Source organism: Chiloscyllium plagiosum, unplaced genomic scaffold (genome assembly GCF_037043375.1).
Source record: "Chiloscyllium plagiosum isolate Xiang-an unplaced genomic scaffold, Cpla_swu_hap1 HiC_scaffold_1, whole genome shotgun sequence".
Classification (NCBI taxonomy): domain Eukaryota; kingdom Metazoa; phylum Chordata; class Chondrichthyes; order Orectolobiformes; family Hemiscylliidae; genus Chiloscyllium; species Chiloscyllium plagiosum.
Window position 1 is genome coordinate 68156769 of NW_028270139.1, and position 13134 is coordinate 68169902.

At 40.8% G+C, this 13134-nt stretch overlaps 1 protein-coding gene and 1 long non-coding RNA gene across 2 annotated transcripts in view; both read right to left on the reverse strand.

Moving 5' to 3' along the window:
- Positions 1-1381: 1381 nt before the first annotated feature.
- On the reverse strand, positions 1382-1990 carry LOC148152138 (uncharacterized). The gene is given in 1 exon segment (XM_087991053.1): positions 1382-1990. A coding segment is annotated over 1 exon segment (609 nt).
- Positions 1991-2182: 192 nt separating this feature from the next.
- Positions 2183-13134, reverse strand: part of LOC148152139 (uncharacterized) — a 28676-nt gene continuing 17724 nt past the window's right edge. Inside the window, exon 4 of the long non-coding RNA XR_015757303.1 lies at positions 2183-2670. This is a non-coding gene — a long non-coding RNA (uncharacterized LOC148152139). The remainder of the gene's footprint in view (positions 2671-13134) is intronic.

A 13134-nucleotide genomic window follows, 5' to 3' on the forward strand; every position in this document is an offset into this window, starting at 1 on the left:
TAAGGGTCATCACATGTTACCACTGTGTGATTACATTATTATATATTTATAAAGAAGACAAATCCGATCTTTTAAAATAGATATCACATCTAAAATATTGGGTTCTGGAAGTCATATGACTGTTCTTGTAGCCTCATTTCAACTAGAAAGTCAGGCAGGCTGATGTGTTATCTTTGTGCCAACCACACAGGGAGACACTTAGAATTTGTTTGACCACAGATATTCTAAAGAAAGGAAAATTCAAAGCATCTGTCAGAGAAAAAAAGTCAGGCAATTGGAAGACCCTTGAAATAACTTCAGAGAGACCAGTATCCCACCACCAACTCACCCTTTATTTACACATGAATGGTCCTTGACTCCAGTACCACATCTTCGGAGTGCCAGAATGTCTGACATTCCTCCATTTTATCTGTCAGCCAGGGCTCCCTGATTGAGGAGAAAGTGAGGTCTGCAGATGCTGGAGATCAAAGTTGAAACTTTATTGCTGGAACAGCACAGCAGGTCAGGCAGCATCCAGGGAACAGGAGATTCGACGTTTAGGGCACAGGCCCTTCTTCAGGAATCCCTGATTGAGCCAGATTAACAGCTCCAATTGGGGAACTCATTCTCTATTAGGTCCACCTGGCTGACCTCGTTATAATCACTCCAATTCCCTGCAGATAGTTCCAACAAAATTTATTTTACTTTGTGGAACAACCCAGAGAAATGTGAGGTAATGTATTTGAGGAGGTCAAACAAAGCAAATGGACACATAATAAACGAGAATGCTGAGAGGTATGGAAGGAGTTAGGGATCTTGGAGTACATGTCCTCAGATCTCTAAAGGTATCAGGGTAGTTAAATGAAATGGTTCAGAAGGCATGCAGAATCCTTTCTTAGCCAAAGTACAGAAAATTAAGAGCAGTTATGCTGAGACTTTATAAATCATTGTAAAATGTGTGCATCTCATTTCAGAAAGGTAACAATGGCAAGAGAGAGGATACAGAAGAGATTTAGAAAGTTAAGGGGTGATCTGATTTACAAGGCAAGAATTTAGAAAGTTAAGGGGTGATCTGATCAAAGTCTTCAAGATAATAACAGCAAAGACAAGCTAGATAAGGATGTGAATTTGCTCGCTGAGCTGGAAGGTTCGGTTTCAAACGCTTCGTCACCATACTAGTTAACATCATCAGTGAGCGTCCAGTGAAGCACTAGTGTTATGTCCCACTTTCTATTTATGTGTTTAGGTTTCTTTGGGTTTTTGATGTCATTTCCTGTGTTGGCAATGTCATTTCATGTGGTGATGTAATTTCCAGTTCTTTTTCTCAAAGGATGGTAGATGGGGTCCAAATCAATGTGTTTGTTATCGAGTTCTGGTTGGAATGTCATGCTTCTAGGAATTCTCATGCATGTCTCTGTTGAGGTTGTCGTAAGATGGATGCGTTATCCCAGTCAAAGAGGTGTCCTTCCTCATCTGTATGTAAGGATATTAGTGAGAGTGGGTCATGTCTTTTTGTGGCTAATTGATGTTCATGTATCCTGGTGGCCAGTTTTCTGCCTGTTTGTCCAATGTAGTGTTTGTTACAGTCCTTGCAAGGTATTTTGTAGATGTTGCTTGTTTTGCATGTTATCTGTATAGGGTCGTTTAAGTTCATTAGCTGCTGTTTTAGTGTGTTGGTGGGTTTGTGGGCTACCATGATGCCAAGAGGTCTGAGTAGTCTGGCAGTCATTTCTGAGATGTCTTTGATGTAGGGGAGAGTGGTTAGTGTTTCTGGGCACATTTTGTCTGCTTGTTTGGATTTGTTGCTGAGAAATCTGCAGACAGTGTTTATTGGGTACCTGTTCTTCCTGAATATGCTGGATAGGTGTTTTTCTTCTGCTCTTCGTAACTCCTTGGTGCTGCAGTATGTGGTGGCTCATTGAAATAAAGCCCTAATGCAGCTTCATTTATGGGTGTTAGGATGGTTGCTTATGTAGTTCAGTATTTGGTCAGTATGTGTTGAAGCCTGCATTAAAAAAAAAGTATCAGACCGACCCCTAACAGACACTGACGGTGAATGTATCTCTGAAATGGAAATATAAAATTAGGTATCTATATTTATTCAGATCTCAATGTATATGTTTACATTTGAAACTTTCAGAAATGATTCAAAAAACAAGGCTTGATTATAATATCAAGTCAAAATTATACATCAAGTATAATATATGTACCGCTCATTTAGATTGGGTAGTTACATTTCGAATTTAAAAACAAATAGCATTGATAATGCATAAGAATGCAGCATAATTTATTGAATAAATTAATTATACAAATATACAATTGTAATCAAAATGTTTTATAACTGTCAAATTCATTGTCTTCAGCATCTGTTGCAGAATTCATTGAATTCATTCAGTTACATTGGTTACAGCGTCATTGATGCATCTCACTTTGGGATTCACTTTCAGTTTCCTCCCTCCACATCCTCTTCCTCTCCATCCCTTGTATTGGATATTCTGCACTTTTTGAACAAACTGGTGACACGGATGAACTAATAGCATCCCAAATTTGATAATAAAGCCACACAAACCATCAGGCATACATATTCCACTCTTTGTGAATGTGCTTTCCTCCAGGAGCTATTTCATTCAATGTGAACATGAATAAATAGCAACAAAATGTGCTAGAAAATTTCAGCTGGTCTGGCAGTATCTATGGAGAGAAAGAAACAGTTAATGTTTCAAGTTGAATATAACTACTCTTCGAAACTAATCCTTGGATGGCTTGTTGAAGTATGCATCTAAAGGTTGAATTATGAACATTAAACCTTGTGGTATAACTACAATACAGCAGTGGGTGACAAGGTGGCACAGTGGTTAGCACTGCTGCCTCACAGTGCCAGAGACCCGGGTTCAATTCCCGCCTCAGGCAACTGACTGTGTAGAGTTTGCACGTTCTCCCCATGTCTGCATGGGTTTTCTCTGGGTGCTCCGGTTTCCTCCCACAGTCCAAAGATGTGCAGGTCAGGTGAATTGGCTATGCTAAATTGCCCGTAGTGTTAGGTTAGGGGTATGGGTGGGTTGCGCTTCAGCGGGGCGGTGTGGACTTGTTGGGCCGAAAGGCCTGTTTCCACACTGTAAGTAACCTAAACTAAGCACTTATTTTCTTGCAGACATTCCTTGATCTCATTTGATTACATGGCATCTGAAAATATCCTTCACGAATAAGCTGCAATCTTTAGTGAGATACTTGTTCCATAGTTCAATAACTTCACTCTATCCTATCCATCCAAATGTTGTTATGGGACATACACAAAACATCTACAGCGAACTTGATGTTCAACATGGTTTTGCATTTGCACATAACCATTGGCTCTAACTTAATTCTGTATATCATGCAGGGTACTGGTACCATCTTGACTTGTCCCTTGTTTTCACTGGAACTATTTTTGAACACTTTCACTCCATAGTTTGGCTGCTGGACATATCAACATCCGTGTTGCCAATGTGATCATGTTGGCTTTTGTGAAAATATGTCAAATCCAGTGGTTGGAACTTGAATTAAACTTTTACACGCAAGGACTTTTTTGAACAAAGAGATTGAAGTTGACTTGCGCTCACAGCCAAAACTGGCTATCCTGATGTGCATTACAGTACATTACACATTCTGATCTATTAGATTACAGACAGCATGACTGCAAAACCTATCAAAGAGAATTACTTCAGGGGAATGTGAAGCATCCAAATCTGTCCCATTATCAAGGCATCAATATGATCACCTGAAGTATCCAACTATTTTTGATGACCCATTAAAGCCTAATGAGATGAGCAAAGGTGTTCAGGCAAAAAGAGCTTCCCAGTGATGATCCAATCAAATTACCCTTGGAATACAGTGGGAATGGACTTATTTAGATTTCCCTGGACAGTTGGAGAGAGATGTTCTTGTGACATGCCAACTCCTTGTATATTTAAACAACCAATTTCTTTGCAGAAATGAGGACAAGCAGCTGAGATGCTGAAAGAGAAGGTCTTCAAAGTTTGTGCGAAGATTTGTAAGGTCTGACAGGGCCCCCTCCCTCCTCCCACTCTGTCCAATGCACCTTGCAAGCTTTGAATGCTGTCTGATGACAGTGACCTTTCAGGGTCAGCCCTGCTTCAGACAAAGACTTCTTACAAGAATTCAACACAGAATTACTGTCTCCAGAAGAACAACCCAATCAGTCATCCATATGGTTAAAATGGGAGCATCAGGAGTACTGAAGGAAAGTCATAAGACCACCATATTCAGCATGAAGCCAGCCAAATCATCCATCCGCAAATAAATACTGCTTTTGTTTTTATTGAATACAATTTGATTAACCTATCCTTCACCACTCTGTAATCTATTTATGTGAACATGTGAGCTAAGGGTATGTAGATGTGGATGTGTGAACATCAGGGGGCATTTTACTTAGATCAGTTTAAGTAAAATAAATCTATACTTTGTCATGTTACACACAAGAAAGCCTGTCTGATTCTCACGAAATTGGTGAATGTGTCATTTTCAAAATAAATGATCTCTTGCAAACAAATAAGGAAAGTGGGGGGGAGGAATGGGGCAGTTTGGTCCACCTTTCCTGATCCTAGTAGGATATTTATGTATTTACTGCTCTCAGATGGTAAAAAGCTGTAAATTTGTAACTTTGCCACTGATGCCTTTTGGTATTCTCTGAATGAACTTGGTCTTCTGCCACAACAGTTCAATGAAACAGTTACATCAAATAGGCATGGGTGCAAAATCTGAAGCTGGCCTCAGGGTTTGATGTGGTTAACTTAAGTGTGTATATACATATTGTAATTAGAGTCAGAGAGCCCTAGAGCACGGAAACAAACCCTTCGGTCCAAGTCATCTGGACCAACCAGACACCCCAATCTAATCTAGTCCCACCTGCCAGCACTCGGCCCAGATCCCTTCAAACCCTTCTTATTCATATACCCAAACAGATGCCTTTTAAATGTTGTAATTGTACCAGCCTCCACCACTTGCTCTGGCAACTCATTCCATACAAGAAACAACCTTGGTGAGAACATGTTACCCCTTAGGGCTCTTTTATATATTGCACCCCCCCCCCCACCTCACCTTAAACCCATGCCCTCTAGTTTTGGACTATCCCACCCAAGGAAAAAGATCTTGGCTTTTAACCTTATATCCATGCCCCTCATGATTTTATAACCTCTATAAGGTCAACCCTCAACCTTTGACACTGCAGGGAAAAAAGCCCCAGCCTATTCAGCCTCGACCTAGACTTCAAGCCCTCCAGTCCCAGCATCCTTGTAAATCTTTTCTGCAGGTTTAACAAAATTTCTGGTGACCATGTAACCATTCCACAATTTTCAGCAGTCCCTTCCACTCCAAGCATCTAAAGATTAGGGCAAGGGCTGATCCTTGCTCTCTTGCCACATTTGTGGTTGGGTATCTTCTGCTGGGCAGCTTCTTTCTTTTTCCATTCCCATGCTAATTTTGTTCACGATAACATGTTGGAAACTGGGGATGCCTTTCAAACTGAACTCTTGTAGTATTCCATATTCAGTATTTCCATATTTTAGTATTTTGTTATATGAGCCCTTCTTTAATTATGTTGCAGTAGTAATTAGCCTTCTACATACTCAATCAAAATAATTACTGGCTGCCACATTACCTACGATGAATGCAGTGTCTGGGAAAATAAGAAGCTTTTGTTTTTAGAAGGAATGAAAACTAACCTTCAAATGGAGGTGGGCAAGGGGACAATAATCCTTTTGGCATCATGGTTTGCTGCTCGTGCTCAATGACCAGGACAGTTTGGACACATGATTGACATCCTGATGAACGGCTTACGCCCAAACCATTGACTCTTCTGCTCCTCGGATGCTGCCTGACCTTCTGCTCTTTTCCAGTACCGCACTTTTTGACTCTGACTCTCCAGCATCTGCAGTCCTTACTTTCTCACAGCAGAGATTGCAAAACCCCACAATAAAGAACACCAACAAGGCTATGTGGGCAGAAAGACTGAATAAAAGCATCCATGAGAACACGCTATCATCTTCTAGGGATGACCAGGAGTTTCTCTAAATCAACACGAGGGAAGAACAAAGACTGTTTCTACCAAAGGTTAGCCACCAAAGATTGCAACTCACCAAGGACAAACATGCCACCACTCCAAAAGTGCTATGCTTGTTCCTCCATTCTGCAGAGTGGCTTCAGAATCTGTCATGGTTGTGTAGATACATGCCTCATGGTCTGTGGATCTGCATACTCATGAGGTCAACCCCAGACTCCACCTTTTCTTTCCTGACATTGTGTCACCCAGTCTGCCTTAGTAAACCAATTGTGCAATCCTTTACAGTATGTAGGAATGGGAGCCACATTTTTGTTATCCGCAGGAAGTCTGTGTCCCAAACCATTGTGTACACCAAGGACCGAGTGTACTTTCGTTGTTGAATTAATTAAAGCATCGTACCTAAGCTGTTGCTTCTTGTCAATTGCAATGAACAATCAGAAAATTGCTGCAAAATGACCAACCCCAAAATCAACACACCAAATTCCCTCATGGCCGCACAAGTTATTTGACAAATTAACAAATGTTATGGCTTTCAGTTTCAAAGAAGCTTTGTGCTTCATTTATTTGGCTGGAGAATGCATTTGTGTTCTTAACTTTACTGTGCCTTGCGTGGACATATCTTAAACTCCTGAGCATCCAGTAAATGGTTAGTGAAACATACATGTCTTGGATGAAAAGTTAAAGTCAACTTCAAATGCAAGTAAATAATGCTATTACTGGCAAGATGAATAGACTTCTCTGCCAGCTCCATTGAAAGGCAAAGATTTTGACTTAAAAAAACTGTGGTGGTCCCTTATGCCAGCCCAACTTATATGTTGCAATTCTATGGTATTACGATACTAATGTAAAGTATATTGCTATAGATTATAAGGAAATATGAATTAAATAGTGTATATACTCATCATGTGATACATAATTACAATATGAAATATTTTGCAGTGGAGAAACAATTAATAAGAGGTCAAAAGGGCAAAGAAAATTTCTTTGAAGCTTAAACAGAACCAGGGCTCAGGGCCAAACCATTGAATAGAAATCTATAAAATGTGACAAGGAAACTTCAAAAAATCAGTTTCAGAGCAGAAGAGAAGATCTAAACACAAATTAGTGATTGGCTGGGTGGTCAAATGGCCAGTCGGAAGCACTGTGAGATGGTCAAGGTTTGGAGCTGCCTAAGACTTGTGTCAGGATGAGAGACTGGGGTCCAGGGGAGAAGTGTGTGTGTGTCTGTATCCGTGTGTGTCCGTGTGTAACAAACATCCAAAATACAAACAGGAAGGTTACTGAAATGTTGTCTCTTTTTTTCAGTTCCAACACAGGGTAAACCCCTTTGCTAATTTAAACCAACTATGAGCATTGAAAGATTCATCTCATGCTGTAATCTGTTAAAATTCAACAGGTCACTATTTAAAGTAAAAATTAACAACTTTATTTTTTAAGTCCAACAGAGAATATTAAAACCAACAACTATTTACATCTCTTTTCTCTTAAACCTATCTTTTACCTCCTACTCTACAATACTAGTCCGATAAAAAGTCTCAATTAAGATTTACAAAAAAAATTCAAGTTTCAAAACCAGTCTGCTGTCAAATCTTCTCTTTGTATCTTCCTCTGCAGATTTTCCTGTTATCTTTTTCATGTTGTGCTGCGCAAACCTCTTATGGACAGGTACCTTTCAGAGAGCTGTTCTGCTGGTAGTCTGTACTTGTTGGCGGCTTGGCAGTTCTCCCCCTAGCTGTTCAAAATGTCCGGTTTTATGCTCCAAAACATTGGATCATTTCATTGGTTTTAATTTTATCAAAATACCGAATTCAAATTTGATTGGATTCTGGTATCTTGGGGCATAATTTAAACTGATTGGTTGAATTTGAATTTGTTTTTGTTCCACAGCAACACAGCCGCACTATTGGTTTCAACCAAGGGTTACATTGTTACCTTGTTCAGAACATTTTGTGCTGTGTCAGGCAGTTCTTGCTAGCTTTTCAACTCTCTTAAAGGTACAGTTCCTCTACATCTTCATAACTTTTCAAGTGGGGGGGTGAGGTTTAGGAGTGTTGAAGTCTTACTGCAACTGTCCAAAGTGCTGGTGAGACCATATCAAAAGTCCTTTTTAAGGAAATATATCATTTCACTAGAAGCGGTTCAGAGAAGGTTCACTAGTTTGACCCCTGGTATGGAGGAATTGTCTTGTAAGCAAAGACTAAACAGATTGGGACTCTACTGACTGGATTTTAGAGGAATGTGAGGTGATCTCATTGAATATAGGATGCATTAGGGGCAGGGTAAATGCTGATCGGATGTTTCCTGTCATGGGAGAATCTAGGTACAGAAGGCATTGTCTAAGAATAAAGGAATATCAGTTTAAAACTGTGATGTGGAGGAATGTCTTTTCTCAGAGGATTATGAGTCTTTGGAACTCCTAGCTACAGAGAGCTGTGGGGGCTGAGTCCTTGTGTATATTTAAGGCTGAGACAGATAGGTTCTAGGCCAGGAGGAGAATCAAGGATTTTGCTATAATTGCAGGAAAGTGGACGTGAGGAATGTTGGATTAGCCACAATCCTATTGAATGCTGGAGCAGGCCTGAGGAGTCAAACAGCTTACTCCTGTTCCTATTTTTAATGGAACACTCGTATTTATGAAGGAGATCAATACAGGGGCATATTAATATTAATTTCAAAGATCTGACATGGAAACATTTCCTTACGAATGATCTGACTTATGAACGGGACATATTTTATATTGTTTGTACTGTGTTCTGATTTGCATACAAATTCACTTACAAATTTACTCAAGGACAGGACCAGTTTGCAATGTGAGGACTGCTTCTATAGATTTTAAAAACTATAATTTCTATTTGATAAATTATATTTTGTTTTAAAACAGTGTAGTCAGGGAAAGTGTAACATTGTTTTGGTTCCTGGTTGTGAGGCTCTTAAGCAACCTCGATTATGGGTAGGAGACTTTGAGGGTTTCAAGCTCCCTCTAGTGGGAAATACTTACTATTTAACATAAGGCTGGATTGTGAGAATATAGAGTCTTGGAGATATACAGCATGGAAACAGACTCTTTGATCCAACTCGTCCATGCTGACCACATGTCTTAAAAATCTAGCTCCATTTACCAGCATTTGGTCCATACCTCTCTCAACCCTTCCTATTCATGTACCCATCTAGATGACTTTTAAATGCTGTCATTGTACCAACCTCCACCTCTTCTTCTGGCAGCTCATTCCAGACACACATTGCTCTCTGCCCCTTAGCTCCCTTTTAACTCTTTCCTCTCTCACCTTAAACCTATGCCCTCTATTTTTGGGCTCCCCCACCCCAGGGAAAATATCTTGTTTATTTATCCTATCCATGCTCCTCATGATTTTATAAACCTCTATAAGGTCACCCCTCAGCCTCCGATGCTCAAGGGAAGATAGCTCCAGCCTATTCAGCCTCTCCCTACAGCTCAAACCCTCTAAACCTAGCAACATCCTTGTAAATCTTTTCTGAACCCTTCCAAGTTTCACAACATACAATAGGAAGATCAGAATTGCACGCTGTATTCCAAAAGTGGCCTAACCAATGTCCTGTAAAGCTGCAACATGACCTCCCAAGTCCTATATTCAATGCACTGACCAATAAAGGAAAGCATACCAAATGCCTTGTTCCCTACCCTATCTACCTGCAACTCCACTTTCAAGAAACTATGAACCTGCACTCCAAGGTCTCTTTGTTCAACAACACTCCCAGGACCTTAGCCTTAAGTGTACAAGTCCTGCCCTTATTTGCCTTTTCAAAATGTGGCACCTCACATTTATTTAAATTAAACTCCTTGGCCCATTGGTCTATCTGATCGAGACCCCATTGTGGTCTGAGGTAACCTTCTTCACTGTCCACTACAACTCCAATTTTGGTGTCACCTGCAAACTTACTCACTAAACCTCCAATATTCACATCCAAATCATTTATAGAGATTACTAAAAGCAGTAGACCAGCACCAATCTTTGTGGCACACCACTGGTCACAGGCCTCCAGTCTGAAAAGCTATATTGTGCTGCTTTAGTGTGGAATTGACATTAATACTTATCAGGAAAGACTGAACAAGCTTTTGAGAAGGACAAGAAGTGACCTGAAGAGATAAATAAGATTATCATAGGATAGACTTATAGAGCAATGGTCAGATTTTCCAAAGAGTGGTAGTCACACTTAGATGGTCTATTCATTCCTTCTGTTTTATGTCATGAAAGACATTCACATTTCTGTCAGGAGATTGCAATCAGGAGTCCTTCAGAAATGCATAACATACTTTAAATCTAATAGATCTGTCATAGTGTATGATGGGGATGGGAAGGGATGAAGTGTCAGGTAAGTAGGGAATAAGGTGCTAATTGTTGGATGCCAAGGAAGTAGGAAGCGAGGTGGGTACGTTTCCAGAAGAAGGTGTTATGGGAGTCAGGTAAGTGATGCAGTATTTAGTGTAGTGTGCAATTAACAGCTATCCTACATTAAAACCACCCAAACATAGGCCTTTTGCATCCCCTGGAAAGGAAGTGTGTGTGGAATATTACTGCCTTAATGGCCGTCCCTAAATGTGATAGATTGAATATTGCACCATGATCCGAGGTTGAGAACCCCAGCCACATAAGATTGACATTGCTGCCCTGAGAGAGAGAGAGAGACACTGTGGTCAAGTGAAGGCCAGCTCAATGTACAAAGATGATGGTTACATTTTCTTCTGGAAGATAAATCTAAACAAGAATGACAAGTCTATGGAGTTGGTTTCATAGAAACAAAGAAACCAGCAGCAGGAGTGGGCCAGTCAGCCCTTTGTGCCTGCTCAGCCATTCACAATGATCATGGCAGATCATCCAACTCAAAACCTGAGCAGCATAGATAGGATAGATTCCTAAGGAAGTTTCCTCCTTAGTAGAGGGGCTAATAACCGGGCTTGGTTTTAAAGTAAGGACTAGGAGATTTTGAGGGGTTTTCACCGAGAGGGTTGTGGATATCTAGGTCTCACAGCCAGAAAGCGTGGTCGAGGCAGGGATACTCAAGACATTTAAAAACTATTTTGATGAACCCCCGAAATGCAATAGCATACAAGTATTGTAAAATGGGATTAGAACAGATGGATGTTTGGTGACCATCATGAATACAATGGGCCTTCTGGGATGTAAATCTCTGACATTCTATGAAACTCAGCAACTTGTTGATGGCCATGACATGCTGATGGTCAAGACCATCTACAGCATAACCAGCCACTACTTTATCTCATTGAGAGCTAAGAGCTGAGTAGTGCTCACCAAGGACTGAAATGCAGTCAGCATTTGTTGGAAGGAATAATTCAAGGATCTCCTCAACCCAAACTCAATTCTCAATGTGCATTCCCTTGACTACAGCCCACAGCATGCTCCCACTTTCCTGTCAGCAAAACCCCAGCCCAACATGAACTTGAAAATGCCATCCCAACAGCTGAGAACCAACAAGGCCACCAAGGAAGCACTCTTGGCACAAATAAATGGCCTTCATCTGGAAGGAGAAGAACATGCCAACAGATCTGTGAAATACCAGAATGGAGACCATCTGCAAGGAAGGGTATAAGACTAATTGCAGTAACTACAAATGTGTCTCTACTGTCTGCCACATAGAAGATCATTGCAAAGCTCTTCTCAATCAGTTTCTCCCAGTGGTTGAAGCAATACAACCAGCGTCACAAGGAGATATAAGTGGGCATGATCTCCATAGCAGGACCTTTCCAAGATAAGTGCAGGGAACAGCAACAACCTGACCTTCGTCAATCTCCCAAAAATCTTCAACTCTGTCATCTGGGAGGGATTGTGAAGAGTGTTTCTAAAGTTTGGTTGACCATAAGAATTCATCACTATCCTCACCAATGGATAAACTGCAAACCAACACAAACTGTGATCAAGCAAGGCCATGTCATTACTTCACCTCTCTTCTCTAACTTCCACACTACAATATGATGAATATACTTATGTTGATGAAGATTCCTGCTGAGTGCAGATTCTCCACAGAATAAGCAGGAAACTTTTCAACCTGCATCACCTCAAGTCCAGAACCAAGACCACCAAAACTCTCCCAGACGCAATTACATGTACACATACACAAAGCTTCACACCGCCATTGATACATTCACAGAGGTGAAGGAAAGAATGGACCTTCAGTAAATATTCAGAGGACAACAGTCCTCCACCAGTCTACTCCTGCCACACAACACTGTCCTTTGACAATCGAGATCAATAACAAGCGACTGGACAATGTGGGTCAATTCTCATAACTCAGGAAACTCTTTTGAATGAGGCCAGACATGGACAATAAAGCTTAACATCACATCCAGCCTGTCAGTGCAATTTTTGATTTTCTGAAAAACAGTGTTTGATAACAAAGACCCCAAAACTTTCAGCGTAGCGGGTTATGATGTTAGGGCAGTTGCATGTTCCTCCTGCAGAATGTGGCAGGTGAGAGACACTTCACATGTCTCTGCCAAAGGTTCCCCATGGGAGATTGGTTAGCAAAGCTAGATCTCATGGAATACAGGGAGAACTAGCCATTTGGATACAGAACTGGCTCAAAGGTAGAAGACAGAGGGTGGTGGTGGAGGGTTGTTTTTCAGAATGGAGGCCTGGGACCAGTGGAGTGCCACAAGGAATGGTGCAAGCATAAGAGGTACAGTTAGTAAGTTTGCAGATGACACCAAAATTGGAGGTGTAGTGGACAGCAAAGAGGGTTACCTCAGATTACAACAGGATCTTGATCAGATGGGCCAATGGGCTGAGAAGTGGCAGATGGAGTTTAATTCAGATAAATGCAAGGTGCTGCATTTTGGGAAAGCAAATCTTAGCAGGACTTATATACTTAATGGTAAAGTCCTAGGGAGTGTTGCTGAACAAAGAGACCTTGGAGTGCAAGTTCGTAACTCCTTGAAAGTGGAGTCGCAGGTAGATAGGATAGTGAAGAAGGCGTTTGGTATGCTTTCTTTTATTGGTCAGAGTATTGAGTATAGGAGTTGGGAGGTAATGTTGCGACTGTACAGGACATTGTTGGAGTATTGTGTGCAATTCTGGTCTCCTTTGTATCGGAAAGATGTTGTG